Source organism: Hibiscus syriacus, unplaced genomic scaffold (assembly GCF_006381635.1).
Source record: "Hibiscus syriacus cultivar Baekdansim isolate YM2019G1 unplaced genomic scaffold, ASM638163v2 tig00110894_pilon, whole genome shotgun sequence".
NCBI lineage: Eukaryota > Viridiplantae > Streptophyta > Magnoliopsida > Malvales > Malvaceae > Hibiscus > Hibiscus syriacus.
Window position 1 is genome coordinate 50,389 of NW_024062902.1, and position 24,075 is coordinate 74,463.

Genomic DNA, 24,075 nt, shown 5'->3' on the forward strand with positions numbered 1-24,075 from the left:
TAGAAATCTCCTCAAACTCAACAAATTCCTTTGTTTCAGCTTTGGTATTGGAGCTGCTTGATTCTACAGTTGACATGTCTTTGTACATCACATTCTCATTGAAAATGACATCTCTGCTTCTAATGATCTTCCGATTTTCATAGTCCCAAAACCGGTAACCGAACTCATCACCGCCGTAACCAACAAAGGCACATTTGTTGGACTTAGCATCAAGTTTACTTCTTTCAGCATAGTCTATGTGTACATAAGAAATACAACCAAACACTCTTAAGTGTGAAAGGTTTATTTTTTTCTTGCTCCAAACTTCCTCTGGTATTATGCCATCCAAAGGAACTGAGGGCCCACGGTTGATCAGGTAAGCTGCAGTGTTAATAGCTTCAGCCCATAGAAATTTGGGCAATCCGGCATGTATCCTCATGCTTCTGGCACGTTCATTTAGAGTTCTGTTCATGAGCTCTGCTACGCCATTCTGCTGCGGTGTCATGGGAACTGTTGTCTCCATCTTGATCCTATTGTTTGCGCAAAAATCTCTGAATCTCCTATTTCTGTACTCTCCTCCATTGTCAGACCTCAACCGCTTGACTTTCATACCATTCTCATTTTCCACCATGGCCTTCCATTTTCTGAAGGTATCAAAGACTTCTGATTTTTTCTTCAGAAAATAAACTCACACATTCCTTGTAGAATCATCGATGAAGGTGACATAATATAATGAGCCTGCAAGAGATGGAACTGGAGATGGTCCCCATACATCAGTATGAACTAACTCTAACTTTTCAGCCTTGGGTGTCTTACCAATCTTTGCAAAGCTGACTTTCTTTTGTTTGCCAAAGATGCAATCCTCGCATAGTCCGACATCTACATTCTTTAGATCCGGCAGCTTCCCCCTTTGACAAAAGTGTATTCATCCCTTTCTCGCTCATATGGCCAAGCCTTTGGTGCCATAGGTTTGATTTTCCATCAGCATCTGCTACTGCAATGATATTCTCTAAATTTGAGGTTACATAGAGAGTACCAGTCTTCTTACCACGAGCAATGACGAGTGCTCCTTTAGTAATCTTCCATTCACAACCTGAAAAGGTTGTATTGTATCCTTCTCCATCAAGCTGTCCTACAGAAATCAAATTTCTTTTGAGACCAGGAATATGTCTCACTCCTGTCAGCTTCCAGGTGGTCTGGTTTGGCAGCTTTAGTCGGATGTCTCCTTTTCCGACGATCTTCAAGGTTTCATCATCAGCAAGATGAACCTTCCCAAAATCACCACTGACATAGTTCTCCATGATTTCTTGGCATGGCGTGGAGTGGAAAGATGCCCCTGAATCCAAAATCCATGATTCAATCGGACTGTTGACGCTTAAAATCATGGCATCACCTGTCTCCTCCGTCATGTTGGCAGATTCTTGTGCGCCGGTATTTTTCTTCGGTGCTCGGCAATCTCTTTTGAAGTGGCCCTTCTTGCCGCAATTATAATAGGTAAAATCTTTATTTCATGTTCTTGATTTTCCCCTTCTGGATTTCGATCTGCCATGATTTGAATTTCTTTCTGAAGTTCTCCCTCTGGACTCCGTGTGCAAGGCTGAGGAGGTTGATGCTTCATCCGATTCTCTCCGTCGAATTTCTTCGCTCAATACCAGATTCCGAACATCGTCGAATTTTAATTTGCTGTTTCCCGACGAACTGCTGACTGCTGTAACAGTAGCATTCCAACTGTCTGGTAAAGATGATAAGAGAATTAAAGCTCGAACTTCATCATCAAATTCAATTTCCACTGAACTCAACTGGGTTGTGATTGTGTTGAGTTCATTTAGGTGTTGTGCCACCGATGCCCCTTCCGTCATCCGCAAATTGAATAATCGCCTCATCAAATGAACTTTGTTTGAGGCCGATGGCTTCTCATACATACTGGAGAGAGCCGTCATAAGACCCGCCGTGGTCTTTTCCTTTACTATGTTGAAAGCAACATTGCGGGATAACGTCAGTCGGATAACTCCGAGGGCTTGTCTGTCGAGAAGAGCCCAGTCTTCATTCTTCATGCCCTCTGGTTGTTTTCCTGAGAGGGGTTGATATAGATTTTTCTGGTATAGAAAATCTTCAATTTGCATCTTCCAAAATCCAAAGTCCGCACCATCGAACTTTTCAATTTTCACATTCCCTTCGTCTGCAGCCATCGCTCCCACTCGAATCTGGCTTCGTTTGGATCGTTTCTGACAATTTTTGTGAACCGCCGTGTATTAGAACACCTCCATCGATAAACTCGTATCGCCGACCGAATTTCACTATTCACGAAATTCACTATTCACGTAAATAGTAACCTGAATAGTAACCTCGCAAAAAATTGATAAAATTCACAACCTAAAAGCTCTGATACCAGTTGTTGGGAAATAAACCAAGTATAAGTAATTTCCCTATAACCAGATTAGTGAGAATGCAAAATAAAAGCGGAAAAATAATACCCGAAATTGATAACGGAGTTCAGCCAATTGTGCTTACGTCTCCGGACTGCTGCTGATCTTTTGCTAAGAGAGAAAATTTACAGGTGTTTACAAAACACTCACTACTCACAAGAAAACTCTCTAGTATTGGGAGAAAGAAATGATTTTTGGGATGGTATTGAAGTTAAATGAGCTAGGGTATTTATAGTTGAAACTTAAGGACTTAATCTTGTAAATACCCTAAAACCTAGGGATTAATTGTGATTATCCCATTATCATTTTTCAACAAACATCTACCAAACTTTGAAAAACTATTTTTCAAAGAAACAATTACCAAACTTTGAAAACCATTTTCAAAGAAACATTTACCAAACTTTGAGAATCATTTTTTCAAAGTTGGTTACTAAACTTGAAAATCATTTTAATACTTTCAACATATATAATTTCTTCCTTTTTTGTGTTCGTTTTGTTGATTTGCTCTACAGGAGAAAGCTGCTTTCAGAAACCCAGATGAATTTTACTTTCAGATGATAAAAACGAGAACTGTGGATGGAGTTCATAAGCCAGAGTATAATACGACTTTCATGTTTATATTGTTTTCTATCAGGGCTTGAAAATCTAGAATGCTTATTTAGTCTTCTTTCCCCCCCCCCCTTTTTTTAGGCATAGGAATCAAGCTAACAAATACACTCAAGAAGAGCTCATGCTAATGAAGACCCAAGACATAAGGATATATTGCAGAAATTGCAAAGTGAAAGAAAGGTGTCGTGATTGATTTTTGGTTTATCAAGGGCTATATTATATTTCCTACTATTGATACTATTTGATTCTGCTGCAGAAGTTGAGAAGATAACTGTGGTGTTGCATTCTGTTGATAATCATCCATCTAACAGAGACATTTACCATGCAGAAGACAGGTTCGATTTCTCAGTAACACCTTTCTTTTCCCCTTGTCTCTGCTTCTGTAGTTGTTGGCTAGAAAGAAAAGCGTGAGCTGTCTCTGTACAAGACTAGTCTTGGGTGTGCCTTGCCCTTGTATATGAAAGTGATTTTCTTTCAGTTTGCTTTCTTTTAAGTTCAACCCAAAAAAGTACCTACCTACGTATCTTCTGTTTTCTGCCACATTCTTTGAAAAGTATCCATCGCGAATTGTTTAGCACTTTGAATCATGTTAGTAACATTTATCATATTAATTTGTGAAATCGATGAATACTATATTGTCAGAAATGAGCATCCATGGTTGCCCAAAGAAGAAAAACAAAAATGGAAATTTGCATCCACGGTATGATGGGTTTTCCTTTTAAGTTCTTTTGCATTTTTTGTGAATGAAGACAAACGGAAGATCATGGGAAAACAAAATTATGGTTGAGATTAGAATGTGAGACTAGATTCTGTACAACTGAGAAAACATATGATTTGGAAGTGTAAGTTGCGGATAGCACCTATTGACGAAAAAAATAAAGAAAAATAGATTAAGGTTGTTTGTAGAACTAGAACTGAAGAGGAGACAAAGACATATCCTTGCATGAAGATGTGAGTAGTGAAGGATTGACCACTTGAGAAAGAGAGGACGGTGTTCTGTTAGTTGCTGGTGGACTTAGGATTTTAAAACTTACTGCTGAGGAGAGAGAATGTACAAAAATGATTAGGTTATCATTAAGTTAAAATATCAATGACTCGGAATATGACATTTGCATGCTGGACTTATCTAGGACCAGTATATATAAATCTTGTTTGTTCAACTTTTTATCTTTGATCAAGTTAAGAGTTATAGGTTTCATTGCATTTCTTGTTTTCTTCAGTTTCGAGCATTAGTCTTGATTTTTAGCACTTCTGGAAGACTGGAACTTACTTATCATATAAAGCTCTTAGTCACATCACATTAGGTTTCTATTAAAAAAAAAGCTTCTTTAATAGGGAAAATGCATCCATGAATATATTTGCTATCTTAAAGATGAATCTACCTATAATGTTTGTAACCTTTTTTGATTAATAGAGGAAAGGCTATGTTCTTGAATACTCTTAAAAATTGCCTACGGATACTATTTTTTACCTGCCCCATTTCATGTAATTTCATCCCTTAAAAATTCAACCTTTTCTGCTAATCATTCATTAAATCCTAATTACCGCGGTGCATTTCGAACTTATAAGCATTATTTTCTTGCTTTTTAATATGTAATCCATGATTGGTTGTAGTATTAAAGATTTTTCCTTGCTTATGCTAACTTATCACTGCCAAAGTTGTTTTCGTCTTGGTCATGTTTAATCATCTTCACACTTTTTTTCCCTTTTACGTGTAGGAAGACTATTTCACTAACAGAACACAAGATGAGTATATATAAAGGAAAGACTATTTCACTAAACTGCATGTGCAACCTCCAAGCCAGTGTATAAATGGAGATCAGGAAGGAAGAGGTGACAAAAATGGTGGTCATGGTGGCAAGGCATTTGGTTTGGGGAGCTTTCATCATGTAGTAGCAATGGTGGATGCACTAAGCCCCCATAGGAGCCAAGTGCATCCCATTATTTTAGAAAATTGGTTAAATTTAACTTAATGTGTTAAGAAAAAAAATAAAAAATTACAATTTTTGCATATCCATTATTTTTAAAAAAAGAAAATTAAAATTTTAGACCACATTCTTAAATTTTTAGATCCGCCGTTCTGATCAAATACATACATACAGCTAGGAATGGTTGCTGACCACAAGTGTGTGCATTATTGACATTCTCCAAGGATGTGACCAGTTCCTTTTGGGAAATGTTTCAATATGCCTGGGACTTGGGTACTATTTTAAAAATAGTTTGATTTTGAGACCAATTGTTTACTTTTCCAAATTAAATTTTAAAAGTAAATATAGTAAGACTATTCACTTTTATTTAAAATCTATATAAAAACGGTATATAGATTTGGAATTAACCCAAAAAAGACATTAATGAAAATTCTAGAGTTAATTGCATCATATCTCCCCAAACTAAAACCTCATTTTAAATTGGTCCTTAAACTTGTGAATATTTTGATTTCATCCTCAAACTATGGCTTTTATTTTAAATTAGTCCTTAAACTTTTGAACATTCCAATTTCATCCCTAAATTCATTCAATATATAATTAGTTTCAACCATAATTTCAACTTAAAATTTGTTTTTTTTCAAACATATAATAATATAACTTGGCCTAGCAATTTTATTAACAATGGATGTGATTAGTATGTGCATGTAGTTTGGGATGAAATTGGAATGTTTAAAAAGTTTGGGGACTAATCTAGAACAAAAGTCATAATTTAGGGATGAAATTAGACTATTCAAAATTTCAGAGACTAATTTAAAATAATAACAATAGTTTAATAATGAAATTGAAACAATTAAAAGTAGAAACTAATTTAAAATAGAATCATAGTTTAGGGTCCTATGCAATTCACTCAAATTCTATAATTATAACTAAAACAGTTGGAAGTAAGACATTAACTTATATAAAATCAAATACAAATATTTGAAATAATATATATGCCTATTTTTTAATGAGAAAATTTTGAGATTTTAACTTATAATTAGAAAGATTAGAAATGACTAACGTCGTACAATAATCAAAAGAAATTCATAATAGTTTAAAATGATAAAAGTCTGAATAATAATTTTATTTGATGCTCGTCCTTTTACATTGTGATGAGAACATCTTTTACTATTTGATGCTTGAATTTTTTGAACCGTCACAATTTTATTATTCCTCCTTATCCTTGTACAATTGAAAAATAACACATTTATTATTATTATTATTATTATTATTATTATTATTATTTATCTATTATATAATATTATTTTAATTTTTTGGGTAGTAATATAATTTTTTATCAATATATTTAAGCTTTATCTCTAACATTTATATTTTTTTTCATTTTAATCCAATATTACTCTATTAATAAAAAGTTTATTAGGGCCATGAGCCGGCCCATTTCTTTGTACGTCATCATCAAATAAAAAAAATTATTATTTGAAAAGAAAATGAAAAAACAATCTGCTTGGCTACGGTCACCACTCACCACCACAAGCTAACCGTCGAAGAACCGATAAAATTAAAAAGGCCACTCTCTTTCGTCTCCCTAACGACGCAGAGATTAAGAATAAGAAATGCTTTTGCTGCTGCCCCCGCTCTCTGCGCGTTTCCCGTCTATTCAATTGTCTTCACCAATCACGCGCCTCCAACTCAGCCTCCAAACATCCCAATGCACAGCCGCCACGGCCGCCGCCGAAACCTCCGTTGATATAGAGAGATATAGTGACAGGTATGGTGATCAAAATGATGACCAGAACGATGTTCTTTCTCTTCAAAAGCGCCGTTACGACTTCACTCCGTTACTCAACTACCTCTCGCACTCCAACTCGGCGTTTGACTCGGATTCCGACTCAGTCTCACCCACTTCACTCGACCCTATTGAATTCCTGTTGGCTGAGCCATACCGCGCCGTACCTGCTCCGCTCTGGCACTCACTATTGAAATCTCTATACGACTCTTCATCCTCCTCCTCTTCCTCTTCTATCAACTTAGCTTACGCTGTCGTTTCGTGGCTTCAGAGACACAACCTTTGTTTTTCTTACGAGCTTCTTTACTCAATTCTAATACACGCGCTTGGCCGCTCCGAGAAGCTATACGAAGCGTTTTACTCTCTCATAGGCAGACTCTTACTCCCTTAACGTATAATGCATTAATCAACGCGTGTGCCCGCAACAACGATCTCGAGAAGGCTCTTAATCTCATGTCGAGAATGCGTCAAGATGGTTACCAATCTGATTTCGTGAATTACAGCTTGATCATTCAATCGCTCACTAGGAACAACAAGATTGATTCATCTTTCTACAGAAGCTTATGGGGAATTGAGTGTGATAGAATTGAGGTCGATGGGCAGCTTTTGAATGATAATCGTTGGTTTCGCTAAAGCGAATGATCCAAGCCGGGCTCTAAGGTTTTTAGCTACGGCGCAAGCAATAGGACTTAGCCCGAAAACGGCTACGCTTGTGGCGGTCATTTATTCCTTAAGCTGCTGTGGGAGGATTGCAGAGGCTGAAGCTGTTTTTGAGGAAATGAAGGGAATTGGATTGAAGCCTAGAGCCAGAGCTTATAATGCCCTTCTTAAAGGGTATATGAAAGAGGGTTCTCTGAAAGATGCCGAGTTAGTTGTCTCCGAGATGGAGAGAAGTGGTGTTTCACCTGATGAGCATACATATAGTCTTTTAATTGATGCTTATTCGAATGCCGATCGATGGGAGAGTGCAATAATTGTATTGAAAGAGATGGAAGCCAATAATGTGAAGCCAAATTCTTTTGTTTATGGTAGGATTTTAGCTAGTTATCGAAGCAAAGGAGAATGGCAACGATCGTTCCAGGTTTTGAGGGAAATGAAGAGTATGGGATACACTGATAGACATTTTTATAATGTATGATTGATACTTTTGGAAGTATAACTGTCTTGATCATGCCATGGCCACATTCGATCGGATGCTATCAGAGGGGATCGAGCCAGATACTGTTACTTAGAATACGCTAATAGATTGCCACTGTAAAGCTGGGTGGCATGACAGAGCGGAGCAATTGTTTAAGGAAATGAAAGAAAAAGGGTATTCACCATGCACTACTACTTATAATATCATGATAAATTCATTAGGAGAGCAGGAGAGGTGGGACGATGTGAAGAGCTTGTAGGGGAAGATACGGCCGAAGGTTTGTTGCCTCGTTCTCTGCTGTTAGGCCGAAGTTTCCTGCTTAACCCTGACTCGTGAATACTATGATACGAATCTTTAATCAATTCGTTGGCTGTAGTGATTGCTGCTGCCTTAATCATAAATTCATGTAGTATTATATTCTCCACCAATGGGGTCACAGTTAGTGAGTTCATAGTATATAGATTTGTTGAGAGTTCTGATCCTCTTCAATGCAGTCTGTATCATGATAATCTCGTGCATATTCCTGATTAGTAGGGAACTGTTGGGCAAAGGGTGCCAGTATACTTTTGACAGTGAGTCGAGATGCTTAGGCAGGATTATCTGGGTCTATGTAGTCACAATACAGAATATACTAGTCTGATGATCTGCTTGGCACAAAGACTGCTTTTCTATTGCTCTGTCAGTTTATTATTCTACTTAAAAGGTTTGAGGTTTAGCTAGAGCTAGCTTATATTGGATGAGATGTTTTGTAGCTTACCTTTATGATCTTTGTTTGCTTTTAAACAGGGTTTATCTGAGCAAGCAATGAATTGAGGTTCTGGGAGCAGATGGCTTGAAACCTAATCTCTTGGCTCTCAATTCATTAATAAATGCTTTGGAGAGGATAGAAGAGATGCCGAGGCATTTGCTGTGTTGCAATATATGAAGGAAAATGTGAGTACCCTGTTTACCTACGTTGCCTGATTTAAAATTATTAGTACCATTCATTTGAGTGATACTTATGACACTGTTATCTGGTTTGGTTCATATACAGGTGTGAAAGCGGATGTAGTCACGTGTACCACACTTATGAAAACTCTTATCCGTGACAAGTTCCATAAGGTATTATTAACATGCTATGAGATGAGATAGCCCGCTGCTTTCCTGTATCATAATAATTTTTTGTATACATAAGCATTTAGATCAGTTGCCCAGTGTATTATTTTTTTGCTGTTTTTGTATTCTTGCTCTTTATATGCTGGGTCATGGTTATAATCACCCTCAAAAGAAAACACTATATATCTCCATATTACCGACATCTCACTATCCCCACCTTCGGTATATTCTCTTTCATATAGCACATTGAGTCCAGTTTTTCTAGTTGTCCTTTTCACTAAACATTGAAAGATCGATAAATTTGTGGTATTGGTCTAATCAATGCTGCTTCTATCATAGTTGCTGTGGATGTAAGCATTGCACCATGGCATCTGTTTATAATTAACATACAGTTTTTTATTGATGCCCTGTGTCTGGTTTGGATTCAGGTCCCGTCTGTCATTGAAGAAAGATTTTGTGGTTGTGCTGATAGGAAAGCTAGGACAATGTTGCGGTCTGCTCTGAGATACATGAAGCAAGCGGTGAAGTCGTAGTTGACAATCCATGATCTTTGATGTACGGACCTTTGTATAATGCATCACGAAAACGAGCAAAGCAGTTTTCCTTGCGGTTCCGGCTAACAAGTCCTCAGCTAAAGAACCTACTCAGACTTTTTGTATCGGACACTTTTAACGTACATGGGAATCTTCTGCTACATCCAGTAAACCTTTTTTTCCTTCATAAACTGTTTTGCAGGAACAATCTTCATGTTGCCATGCGGGGGTCATCCTTGTACTCATCGGAGTGATCGAACTCTACGAGCCATGTTCTCAAGCTTGGAATGAGGAACATTCGCCATATGTTAGGACTATTATACGTATAACATGAAGAAGTCCGCCATTCTCATCTTTGCATATGGGTCAGACACCATTCTTTTCACCATTTCGAAATAGAAACATTATATGTTGTGTATCATACATCATAACAGTAACACTATATAAAAACAACATTCAAAATGTACTTAAGTTCTGTTCTCCATATTTCATTTTATAGAAGAATAATATATTTGACATGCCTTGCAAAAGCTCTAAATAAACCTCGAAATTCAAAAAATATAAAAATAAAATGAAGTGTAATGAAGTCAATAGCTGTAGCTTGTGCCTTAATTTGCTAACAAGAATTAGCTTTGCTACACCGGAAATGGAAAAATAATATCTACAGTATCTAAGAGAATGTAATCGACATACAAAAAAGGACATCTAATTAACGTGTACAAAATCACAACATTCTCGTGCCGTTGCCCTGAATTTGTATCCAACATAAAAATTCAAAGAGGAATGGCTGAAACAATCTGTCTGCCGGCTTTCGAAATTCGAGAACAGAAATGAACAATAGCAGTACCGAGGACAACAGGAAAGTCTGAAATACGTTCTTATTTCCTGCATTCCGACCTCGAGAACCTCCATCTTCTTCCCGTATGTTTCTCCTTCCCATCAGGTAACCATCAAAGTATTCGTCAATGGACACCCATTTGTCCCTTATGTGCCTTGGACTGGACAATCTGCCGTGGTCCCAGCTTAACTATTGTGAAAAAGCAGCAGCCCAGTCATTGAGAACTCTCTGAAAACCCAAACAAAATCTTTGTTTAGCTGTTACCGATACACCAAATAGTGAAAGAGGCAAATTAACATACCTTGAAGGTGGTGTGGTCAACTGGATTGAACATTTTAAAGCAGTCTTTTGTTGTGGCCGTACTATCTCCATAAATCTGCCACCCAACATACAAGTATGGCTATCAATGAGATAAATTCGCTTTATTTATTTTTGTGGAAAGAGAGTTTACAATCCAAATACCTCAAAGGTGAATGGCATGGGAACTCTTACAACATCGTACATGTAATCTGTTGCTGTCCCATGTGCTAGATACCTGAAATTAATAACATTCATATCTTAGTGGAATGAAATTGCATGAAAAACAAGTAAAATATAGACACAACTTTTTTTTTTTAGTTTTAACAATGTATTTGAAACCAGTGGTCGCTTTGTAGTACCACCTGTATGACGGGTTCAACCGGCTGGTCCAATAGGATATTTTGCTATTATGTACATGATTTTGATGATTTTGCTTGCATATATAGCAACTCACTGAACTATAGTGTTCTAGTACAAAAATAGGTAGTTTAGGATTGATGTTATTGTCAAGGACCATTTACACTACTAGTAAAATGATTAATTCAAAAGCTCTATTGAGACTGATCCTATCACTCACATTCTTGGAGTATTACAGTATTACAAGTAGATATTATATGCATATTAACTATCATGACTTATCATCATTGCTTCAAGTATAAGAACACAAACCCGACAGAACCCCCACCAGAACCAATCATGCAACGCTTGTGGCAATGAACATTATTCAGCTCTTCGAGCAACAATCTCATTTGTTGAGAAGGCAATCCATCCGGGGTTCTATTTTTGTGGTCATATGGCATAAATAGTGCCTACATGAATTAAATAAAAAAACAATAAGTGTGTCATATAGGAAACAAATCTGACCTATTTCTAAGAGAAAAGTCGAATACAAAAAGCATAAAGCAACATTATACAGGATTAGACATCCAAATTTTCTCTTGATTATGGATTAATATCATTTTATTTAGAGATTTTATGTTTTTGTCATGTATGGAAGCATACTGAACCAGCAGGATTGATTCCTCTTCACAATAGGTGAAAGAAAATTTCCTATTAGTGAATCTAGATATCTCCTAGAGGTTTCAATGTCCAAAAAAGGTACTTTATGATACAACCATAGAAAATAATAGCTTAAAGGTTGCACAATAGTTAAGGAAAAACCAGTACTTGAAGTAAAAAGAAAGAATTGTTAACATGCAATTCATGATCACTCACCTCCATTCCAGAGTGTACATTAATCCATATGTGAGGATCAAATGATAAGGCAAGTTTACGCATGATCTGGGTCTCAGGCTCACTAAAAGGAGCAATTCCAGGATTCTCTTCAAATGGATCATAGTCCTATATTTGAACAAAATATTTGAATGAAAAACCACATCATGTAAATGGACATACAACATAAACATGAAACTGTAGTAAGAACTCTGTCAAAGAGGATTTGCATGAAGAAAATGGAGAAATGATGAACCTTCTCCTTCTTTCCCCAATCTACACTCCAATTCCTATTAAGATCAACTCCTCTCCCTGCCAAAGAAACCCAATTTAAACATTTCAAATTCTTATCACAAGATCATAGGTATTTTATATCGTTAAGATAAAATTGAACTACCATTTCTCCTTTCACAAAGATTTCCCGCTTCAACAAGCTTCCGACCGTTCAGATTCTCCATCGGCACTACCTGCCATATTATTGGATGTTAGCACTCAAGTTGTAAATGGTCTGTATATTGTATCTCTCAAGCAATCTAGCATCACATGCTCGTATTAAGTAAAAAAAAATCTTATTCATACTTCCTCCTGTAGCAAGCTCGCAGTTGAAGTTTGAGTAAACTAAATTTTCTTAAACAAGTCACTTCACTATACAGAGGCCCAACATAAGCCAGGAATGTTCTTGCAAGTAAAAAATGTTACCTTTACAACAACATTCTCGAGGATAGCATTTAAGGAAGCTCGGTCCATCTTTGGTAGAAACTGTTCTTCACTTAAGATTGACAAGATCCGCAATGCCAGTTCAGATGTAATAAGCTCCCGTCCATGCTGCCCAAAACTCTGGAAGACAAGGAATAATCTGTCAAGAAAACCAGCAAGTACTAATCTGAGATCATGTATTAACTACATACCAGACAAGAAAAAGGTTAGCAGATACGTTGACTGTATGCAAATTTAAACAGTGGATTCAATCTGGTACCATCTTCAATAACTACAAGGCAAACTATCAATTGTTCTTGCCGTACTATTTACCAAATATGATTAAACAGAAACTTACAAGAAGGATCCGGAACTTGGATTTGTCATCACTGTCTTTCTTACTATGGAAATAAGTAACAACAGTTATCTCTGACTTGTACCCTTTGTTTCCAGCTCGGATTGTTTCTACCTGTTTATGGCATGAATAATATAAAACCAAATTCTCATACAAAAACTGTTTCCAAATATAAGATGTAGTTCACCTACAGTGAGTTTGTCAGGGTGTCTATGCACCAAAGACTTTATTTGTTCAATCAAAGCATCACTGCAAAATAATATAAAATAAATTAAAACATGATAACAAAACTCTGAAATCTAAAGTTCAGCGGCACTTTTAAAACGAGGATTGAAAAAAAATTGAGCATATGTTTGGTTTCTGAACTAGATTCTTCAACCATTTCAACAGACTTGACTAGATTGGTTCATTTTGTTCTTCCAGTCTTACACTTGGACTGTTACTCCTTTTGTTCTCATGTGTCTAGATCTAAAAAACACTCAACTTAAAAAAGTATGGCAGAAAGGTCAAAATCTGACATTCAATTATTGCAGATTCCACCATGCCAAATTAATCTCAAAACAAGATGATAGCATGTAATTCTCCAAAATTAATCTGGAGGTTTAAGGCTTCAAATCTCTGCTTGAAAGAGAGATCACACAGTCAATTTGACAACAGAAGGCTAAGGAAGTATCGAGAACACATTTTGCTATAGAAATCTCCCGACTTGAATCAATAACACATTTTCATAGAGATCGCTCTACTCGAATCTACTAAGATTTCTAATCGTAAGCTGTATTTTAAGCTTATCTATTTCACGCACGAATTTGCAGCAAACCTACTCTTTCCAATTCTTTCTTGGATTCAAAAGATTCGTTCATAAATGTTATAGAAAAATCAAATTAGTCTAACCTACTCTATTTGACGATGCTATATTTTTCAAATTAAATCGAACGCCATTAAAAAATACAAATAATTTTAATCATGATTGAAAAACAAATAAAGAGTTAAAAACAACAACAATGAAGAAAAAAGAGAAAAACATACCTGGAATGGTAAAGATCCCGGTTGATAGGAGTGAAAGAAGGTTGAGTGAGATCAGCATCTGCTCTAGCGATAGCAATAGAGGGAATTGGCAAAGAGGCAGAAGCGGAGAGGAGATAATAGACGATAAGAAATAAACCACCCATCGCCGATAAAACCAGAAGAATCACGCTGACTCCGCGGGTGGTGGACTGGACGGGGCGGGCTTCTCTGTTAATTTCCATTTAGTTTTTCTGGGAATATATAGTATAGAAGATATATACTTTCACTAGATGACTGGAATTTGCAGTTTTACTTTCATAAGATTAATTATTGCTTTTATAGGTTAAAAAGTTAATGAAATTATTATAATCATTAATAAAAAATAAATTTATTTTAATACTTTTTTAAGAATTACCCGATCAATGATGTATTAATTATTCATACATATTTGGATGATGATGATTAATGTTAATACCAATGAACGAGAATATAGCGGATTAAATTTTTTAAATAGTTATAAAATATTATATATTCATATTTTTTTTTAATTATTAAATAAATATTAATATTAATATTAGATAAAATAATAGTAATAAACGATTATATAATAAATGTATTCAAAGTGACAACGTTAAAATATAATAATAATATAATTAACTAATGAATGAAAAAGTAATGACTGAAACTTAGCTTTCGATGAAAAAATTTCAATCCATTACATAAATGCAATTAAAGTGAAGACGTATAAAAATGTTATATATCAATTAAACTAAAACTCAGTCAACAACTTCTTTTTATTGTAATTTTTTAATTAATTAAAATAAGAATTAATTGTATCACATATCCTCAAAGCATGAGCTTCATTTTAAATTGGTCCTTAAACTTTTAAATGTTTCAATTTAATTCAAAAATATGGTTATCATTCTAAATTAGTCCTTAAACTTTGAATATTTCAATTTCATCACCAAACCATAACTTTCACTCTAAATAAGTCCCTAAACTTTTTGAACATTCCAAACTATGATTGAACCTAATTACTTATTTGGATGAATTTGAGGATGAAATTAAAATGTTCAAAAGCTTCAACCATTTTAGAGAGAGGGTCATAATTTAGGGATGAAATTAGAGCGTTCAAAAGTTTAAGGATTAATTTAAAATGAGAGTCGTAATTTAGGGATGAAATTGAAATATTCAAAAGTTCAAAAACCAATTTAAATAAGAGTTATAGTTTGGGGATATATATACTAATATGTTTTATCTTGCAATCTCTTGTAACATTTTAATATCTTTCTCTATGACATCGCAACTTTGAATTCTTCAGAACTAAATGTCAACTGTGGTTAATTAACACAACTTCAAATGTTAGATGATCTGTCTTCTTCATTGTTAAACAACAATCCAGTCCCAGAATACTTGATAGAGTTCTACCCAAAATAAAAGAGGCAAGACATCGCCATCAAAAGTCAGGTTTTGTAAAGAAACTTCCAAGAATCAGCTGTAAGAATTGTTTGCTGCAGAGTCTTTGCCTTGAGTCGCCGGCTATTTCTCGCTTTAAACAGATTAAAATGATTTTCGTGACAGTTATTATTATATGTACCGAGGTCTATGTAGTGATCATAAGATATATGAGGCCTTTTAGGTACTCTACGATTTCAGATCCGCCGATCTTTGAACTTCCGAACACTCTGTCAACAAAAGTTATCGGAACCTGTAGACAGTAGAAAACAAATCAATGAGATTGAGAAAGGTGGCTTAAAGATGAAACAGGGGACGGGACGAAAACCAAATAGGGTATAAAGCATATGAACAGACTCCAACGTAGATAGTTTCTGTACTATCTGGTAAATGCAGGGGAGGACATTCAAATGTAAGAGTTGATGATGGTAGTTTCCATCACCAATTCTCGTCTATAGATAAATAGGAAAAGGGTGAGTATTTGATGCACTAACAGTGTATAATTCCATGCATCTTCATGCTCACTGGCAGTCGGTGCAAGAAGAAAGTTCACTCGAGGTTTGAATATCTGTTAGCTTTGTTCGTTAGAGTACAACTGATGAAATGAAGTTTACCTCTTCCATGCGATATCCTTTTCTTGAAGCCCTAACAATCATCTCCATTTGAAATACGTATCCCTTGCTAACACAGGAGGAAATGACATCTTTGAGGACCGATTTCTTATAAAGCCTTTTTGAAGAGGAGAAAAAGAAATGTTAGGTCTAAAGATTGAAGCTATAACAGCATGAAATAGCCCATTTTCTGTTTTGATTAGTTCTCACACCTGAAGGATCCAGTTAAGTCCGATACACCAGGCCACAAAAGAGTCTGTGCAAGAACATTGGCTCCCCTACTCGTTAGCTTGCGCATCAGATTCCATCCATGCACACTGCCGCCTGTGACATATCGTGTTCCAGTAACTATACTGGCACCGGTTTCCAGCTGCTTCCTAAAAGATGTCATGGATCGGCACGTTAGAAGGATTTGAGCAAATCGGGTATAATTATAGCCCAAAATGGATCAACCAAAGATTGCTTACTTGATGAAGCTTGGCAAGTATTTCGGCTGCAAAATGAGATTGAAGAAATAGATCAGCATATGTGATAGTAAATAGGCACTGAAGTGTTCTAAATGGATTTAACTGGTAGAAAAGGCATATAAAAACACAAAACTGCACTTGCATGATGTGATAGATCGGCATCCATGATTACAACAAAGTTTCCAGATACATGCTTCAAAGTTCAAACCATGTATATAAGCTGTTCCTGAAACCAATAACGATTCAAAGGTCAACTCCAGATTACTCCTGAAAGGGAATGATTTTCACTTACCCAATCCAAGCTTCTTAGCTCTCGGTCTCAATAACTGCATGATTAAGGGGAAAGAAGCAGATGTAAGCATACAAGTCGATTAGCAAAACCAACTGTATATGAATCAAATTTCAAAAGTATATTAGCATGGAACTTACTATACGATCTTCCCCATACAGTTTCTGCAGATGTTTCACAACTTCTTGTGTACCATCAGGGCTCCCATCATCCACAACAATTATTTCAAAATCAACATCCCTGCTCCAGGGCCCAGGCATGAGAAGTTACAACAGCTTATACCCGAAGATATCACGAATAGGAGGAAAGGTTTTTTAAAATAGGTAAACCTATCTATGTTAACTTATGTACTGAGTGTTATGTAGCAACATTGCTACTCATTTTGATGAATATAAATAAATCCATTATAAATCAGAAAATGTTTTCCCTTCCATGGTGTCATCTCAATTTCAGCAAAAACTCAGTTTCCACAAACACAATTCTTAGGAAATTTTAAGATATAGATATAGGAATTCGAATTTACAAAGACAATAAGTGGATCATTGATTAAAGTCCTGCGGTTGAATTTCACACAGGTGATGGTATAATTTTTTTTCGGCACTCTTTCCTTCCAACCAAACACCGAGTAAACTATTTTTCTACACCCATCATCCAATTCAAATCATTTCAAGAATAAAAAAACAATAAGATATATAAAATTACATATATAATCAGCAGAAGATTCAAAGACGGTGGAGACCCACAACATAAGCTCGATGAGAACAAGAAAAGGGCGCGAATTTAAGAAAAGTAACCGGAACTCCATTGGAGCTCGTCAAGAGACTATTATGAAAGAGATCCAAGTAAAAAGAGGGAGAAAAGGAGAGATTCCGGAGTTGTTAGGGACATACCAGAGATGTTTGAAGATGAGATAGACGATAAGAGCAATGTTGAGGCGCTCGTTATAAGTTGGAACTATTATACTGTACTTGTTCTTTGCAGAATCCATTCTCCTCTCCTCTCCAAAACCTTGACCTTTCTTAATTCTTGCTTTCTTACCCTTTTCTTCCTTTGAGAATTACTGCTGTAATTTGAGTTTTCAGTTTAGGTAAACTATCTGTAAAGTCACTATATTATAGTATTGTTCTATTTTAACCACTAAAGACTTTTTCAATTAGGTCACTAAATTATTAAAATAGTTTTTTTAATATCTCCATATTAGTTGGCAGCAGATAACTATAACGCATAGATAAGATCTCGAACAGATTCACGTGACACGTCAAATCAAATTCAATACATGACTATTAGGTCTACCTAATATGACAACCGATAAATAGTTACGATAAACCTATGACTGACACACGCACTAAAAATTATTATAAATACCTTAATTGAGATTGAAATGACGCCTTTTACAAATGTCATTCTCCTCTTCCTCCTTTATAATCAACTCTTTACAATATAAAAATATCAGTTAAATGATCATTCTTTCATCAGCCATGATTCTTCACCTAAATCATAAGAGATGAATCGCTCACGACTAACGAAATCACTTTGTTGTCATCAACAAATTTCAATCAAGTCATTACCGTTGATTGTTAATTGAAATGCTAATATAGAAGTTAAGTAAATTTGTATAATTATATTTTTTGTGACCGTTACTTATATATTTGATCTATTTGGTCCTAATTAATCAAATTGATAAAATTCATAGTTATATAGTCAAACTAGTCACTCCTATAATTTAGTGAAGTTTACCCTTTTATTTTTCAACGATGTCTTACTTCTATTAAATTGGGCTAACAGAGCAAGCAAAGCAATATATAAAACTCAATTGGGTAAAGGGCATAGTAGAAGACCCATCAAGCAGTGCAGAGTCAATTGGGCTAATCTTAGACCGTCCCTTTTGGGGCCGACATCTAAACCGGAGAGGGTGTAGAATGAGAATTAATCAGTGAACAGCCCAGCCGAGTATCATCTCTAGGGTTTTGCGATTTTCACAGAAGCAAAGCAGGCGGGCGAGAAACAATGAGTCGGAGTTTGGGCATACCGGTGAAGCTATTACACGAGGCGTCGGGTCACATCGTAACGGTGGAACTCAAGAGTGGAGAGCTTTACAGAGGAAGCATGGTCGAGTGCGAGGATAATTGGAATTGCCAGCTTGAGAACATCACCTTCACTGCTAAAGTACCTCACTTTTCCCTTTCCCCTTTATTTTAAGATGCCTCATAATGTGTGACTCCTTTATGCTTATTTCGATCTGACGAATTCAGGGTTTATGGTTTTTGCTGTGTTAGTGATAAATCTTAAAATGCTATAAACATTTGATTTAAATGTAGCATCGGAATCTGGACCTGGACTTAAGTTTATAAATAGGTTGAACCATTGAGTGGACTCAGCTGTAAAAGGAATTTTGTTCTCTCTATAGGACACGAGGACTCGGTTTCTAGCGGCTATGTTTGTACTATGTAGGATGTACGTGTTGTCAATTAGCTAAGAAAAATTGTAGTCAGATACTATATTGTAATCATCCCAGATTATTCCAAAAAAAAAAGTATCGGCAATCACTGCTATATCGTACTTTGTCTGAGTTTTGATCAGTGATGACGTTGTGTTATTCCAGTTTGTTTTTTGTTTCAGTCAAATTTGGAACGGATACCATGTCCTACAAATGTTAGGCTGTGAACTGATTTAATGAAGTAACGCTGTTTCCGAGTTTCTTGCATTATGGTTCCTTACTATTTGTTTCCGTTTTTCTTTTCAAAATCACTCTGGTTAAATTTGCATGTTTTCATCTTCCCTCTGGTTTACATGAATTTGCAACTGAATTTATAATGATTGCTTTGGCTTGGTTTCAGGATGGAAAGGTTTCACAGCTTGAGCATGTTTTCATCCGAGGCAGTAAAGTCAGGTATTATGACCGTCTCCCATTCTCTACCCCTCACCTTTTTTTGTTGTTTATGATGGGTTTAGATCAGACAAACTTGACTATTAATAGGAAATATACCGCAACAGGTTCATGGTCATACCGGATATGTTAAAGAATGCTCCTATGTTCAAACGTCTAGATGCTAAAATCAAGGTACATTTTACTTGCACGTTTATGGTTTTCTGACATATACTTGATGGAATATTTCTGACTTCGTTTTGTAACTTGATTAAGGGTAAGAGCTCATCTCTTGGAGTTGGCAGAGGTAGAGCTGTTGCAATGCGAGCCAAAGTAAGTTCATCCATCCTGTAATGAAGATCACTTATTCAGTAGCGTCCTTGTGTCTGTGCATGCGCATCAGTTCTCATCTTTAACTTAATTCACTCTTGTTTTGCAGGCTCAAGCTGCTGGCCGTGGCACAACTGGCAGAGGTGTTGTGCCATCTATTCGTAGGTAAGTGTTGATCCTGTGAAGTGCTTTCCAATCTCTTCCATCGGGAGAAGTATTCATCTTTGCAAGCTGTTTGGAAATTGCTTACTAGTAACCAAACTTGTACTCTTCATATTTGATGTGAAAAAATAAATTAGATATCAAAATAGTGCTCATTTGCTGTGTTCGAATTGAACAATTGCCAATCTGTTATCATTTCTAATGGCTTTTTGTTCACAAGGATCGGGTACTTTTGTTTTCAGTTCTGATTTTTATGCTTGCATAAAGAAAGAAATGCAAATAATGTCAAATTAGTTCTTTTATTCATAGGGGGAATATCCAAGTTTTCATGATCTAAACAAATATCTTGTTGGAACACTACTACAATTATTTTTCTCTGGGAAAGATAAAAAGGAAAATCTCATAAATCTCTGGGAAAGAGAAAAAAACGAAAACTAAATGAGAAAAGGCATTCTTCATGGACGAAAACTCCTAGTCAGTATCATGATCATAAACCCAGGGAGCAACTTGTGTTGCTCGATTGCACCCAAATCACCACCGGTTCCTACTTGGTGCTGCTGGATTTGATCAATCAAGCAGCAAATGCTTCTCTTTGTGCTAGGATTTGCCCTCCAACAGAAAAGTTGCTGGCTCGGTTTTTGCAGCATAACCATACTTAGATGTACAGTATTTGCGGTGTACGCCTGTAATTTTCCCCGACGCTGCCTTCTGATGGAAAATAACCATCATTCTTGAGCAATCCCTACACCAAAATACAAGAAATAACAAAAGTAAGCTTTGCAAGAACATAACTTTATGGTTACTTAAGAAGATGAGCTAGACGGACTTACATTAGTTGCTCTTCTGAGTAGTTAATATACCACTCACTGGTCTTGCTCCAGTGCTTAAACCCACCAATAGTAGACTGAGCAGTGAAAATAGCAGCGGCGGCTAATAAAGAAGGCGGAAATTGAAGCATTTCATACTCAACTAGGCAAAGCTCAATCATGAAGAACGACAGAAGTTCAAGCTGGTTCAAAGTCGCATTTAAAACTATCTCAGGTTAATCAATATTGTTGGATGAAAAAAGCAAAATGACAATGTTTTGTGGTCACAAACCTTCCTGCTAGATTGAGCAGCTTTGAGAAATCTCCTCATAAACACATACGGCGTTGGAAAAGATAGATTGAATTGTAAAGTATTGATCATCAATCTCTCCTGCAAATCAAGAGGTATGCATATGTATCATCCCCTATTACTTATAGATTCAATATATTTTAGAACACAATGTTGAATCACAAACCATGTCGAGCACTTCTTTCCTGTCGTAAGCCTTGTCAGAAATCAGAATCAGATCCTCTACAACCGGAACAGAAATTTCTTCGTATTTGCAGGCAACAAGCATGGCTGTTATTCCGACCAGCTGAAGTTTCTTCCTCACTACCTGATGAGCCGATAGAAACCTATCGATTATATTGACAGTCAGATATAGGGTTTCTTCCATCAACTCAAACTTGTAATGAACCTGTCAAATTCATGAAATTTGAATTACTACCTAATTCATCTCATAACAAGGAGCATGTCAATTAATGTAACATTTCGCTTACCTCTATCAGCCAGTCGATGAGGATAGCTCTCATCCTTCCGTTAATGTCTCGCTGTTGTGCCATATAGTTTGGAGGAACATGACCGGCACACTGCAAAAATCAATGAAAAAAGTTGAGAGAATCAACCACTCAGTAACTACTCAATTTAAGTTGCAAATGAGCATGAAATCACCTCTGCCTTCCTGTAGAACTCGTATAAATCATCAATGTACTCGACAACTGCAAGAGGATTATTTTTATCACAGTTGTCAATGTCCAGAAAAGGCTCTACATCAATGTCTTCCATTTCAACCTCCTGCAAATGGAAGCATAACATCAGTGCCTTTCAAACAAACAAACCCATGATACAAAATCGATCGATGAGTCAGTAAAGGGAAGTGTCCTATACCATCCGGTCAATCTCCTCGGACATAGCTTCAGCATGTTGCACAAACATCTGCATATCGGATTCATTACTTGCCTTGGTGTCATCCAAATCTATGACAATGCAATCATCAGGTTGATTTGGAAATGGCACCGGAAGGACTGATTCCTTGATTACCTGTAAGAGTAACTAATCATTATCATCAAAGTTTCAATAATACCTAAAAATTATCATTGTAGCATTAGTACCTGGGGTTTGATTTGCTGCTTGTTAGCCATCTCGGCAGCAAACTTCCTGATAAAAAGAACCATAAGCAAAAGAGGACAGAAGAATATGTCTTCTGGAAACCAAAACAAATCACAAAACATAAAGAAAATTTCACTGACCCAGTAATAGGTCTATGCACATGCGTGGATGGGATCTTATTAGAGACTTCATTTCTTCTGAATTAAACACAAAAAGAAAATGGGCAAAGAACATCAACACTATTCCTTTATTACAAATCATCATTTTTTTCTTGCTGCTGAGAAAAAAAGAAATACTCATTTTTGGCTACCAAGAGAAACCCACTCATATACATCATTTACTCGTATATTATTCAGGAATCAATCACAAACAAAGCCAACAATAGCAAAGAGGAAGGAAGAAAAAGGGGAATACTTTCTTTTCTGTTCTCGGCAACCAAACAGAGAGGATTTTAAGAAATTACTCACTCAGATAAAGGTCTCTTTTTGACAGCACATGGGACAGGTGGAGCTCCAAGCACATCACGGTTAATTGTGCACAATGCTCTTCGATTCTGCTCGGCCGCCGCCACAGACTTCACACCTCTGCCGGCACGCAAACCCCCTTTTATTTGAAATTAAAAAGAAAACACGTTTCTTTAAAAACTTGAAATTTCCACTAATTATTTAAACATCAAAAAATGGGGTTTAATCAGTCACCTTGAAGATTTGAGGGTCCAATAACTCCAGGATTGTTCTCGTCTGATCCAGCCATATATTCCGTATCTACAGACAACGGATTTATGGAATAAGAATCCCCTAATGAAGGTCGTCAAAATCAAGACCCGTCGATCAAAACTAAAGCAAATAATTTTTTAATGATTGAAACTGAAAGAAATGATAAAGACCCATTAAAGAAAGAAACAAATCATCTTCGATTAGAAAACAGTCAAGAACCTGTCTCAATTGAATTTTCCTCGTTGATCTTTGAACTCCAATCAGAAACCCCGTCTCGTTTGATGTTTCACTTCACGGAAAAAAGGGGGAAATGAAATTAAAAAGAGAGATTACCCAAATCTGTCATTTGCAAATGGACAGCAATGGAGTGATCTCTCTCTCTCTCACTTTTCTATTTTCTTTCTCCCTTTCTTTTTTTTGGGCGGGGGGGTTTCTTTTCTTTTACAGTAAAGGACCAAATTAAATAGAGGCCAACAGAACATCTCTAATTTCAAACCTAACGGCTACTTAATTGGATGTATAGTCACAACGCTTAACTCCGATGCCATGTGTTTTCAATTTGTAAGGCCTTTTTTATTACTATGGTAAACTGTACAAATGGTCACTGAACTTATTTAGTACTTGTACTTTGGTTACTGAACTTTTATTACATGCGATATAGTCACTAAAATTTTAATATACTTTTATCACAATCAGTGTCATTAAGAAAAAAACTGATTTAGCACTTTAAAATCGTTTTCCCTAAAGAAATCTTAAAGTATTCTTTCAAATCAACAGTCCTCGACCTTCTTTATATCCACATAAATAGTTATTAAACTTATAAAATAATTACATATTGTACCGTTATTATTTGACGACTTCTATCATTGTCAAACAAACACAACGCTCAATATACTAAAAGATATCGCCATCCTCAAACTTTTCTACCAGCTACCCCTCATATGATTCACTCAACATTTCTCAAAGTTCTTGACCAAGCATCAATAATTCATCTCCTACTTGGAATCATACTCTTCGCACTTCTTGATTCGGTTAAGGTTCAACTAAGTCGTGCAAAGAGTCGATTACGATGTTGTTTTAGGG

At 36.1% G+C, this 24,075-nt stretch overlaps 1 protein-coding gene and 4 pseudogenes across 1 annotated transcript; 2 read left to right on the forward strand and 3 right to left on the reverse strand.

The window, feature by feature from the left end:
- The first annotated feature begins 6,467 nt into the window (after positions 1 to 6,467).
- Positions 6,468 to 9,494, forward strand: LOC120145799 (annotated as a pseudogene).
- A 709-nt stretch (positions 9,495 to 10,203) lies between these two features.
- On the reverse strand, positions 10,204 to 14,167 carry LOC120145794 (annotated as a pseudogene).
- Positions 14,168 to 15,213: 1,046 nt separating this feature from the next.
- LOC120145791 lies at positions 15,214 to 17,742 on the reverse strand (annotated as a pseudogene).
- A 924-nt stretch (positions 17,743 to 18,666) lies between these two features.
- Positions 18,667 to 20,296, forward strand: LOC120145801 (small nuclear ribonucleoprotein SmD3b). Its single transcript, XM_039159524.1, has 5 exons — positions 18,667 to 18,888; positions 19,560 to 19,612; positions 19,717 to 19,783; positions 19,865 to 19,921; positions 20,028 to 20,296. The coding sequence occupies exons 1-5, from the start codon at positions 18,730 to 18,732 to the stop codon at positions 20,085 to 20,087; spliced, it is 396 nt and encodes a 131-aa protein (XP_039015455.1). The 5' UTR covers positions 18,667 to 18,729; the 3' UTR covers positions 20,088 to 20,296.
- A 186-nt stretch (positions 20,297 to 20,482) lies between these two features.
- Positions 20,483 to 23,402, reverse strand: LOC120145793 (annotated as a pseudogene).
- Positions 23,403 to 24,075: the final 673 nt, after the last annotated feature.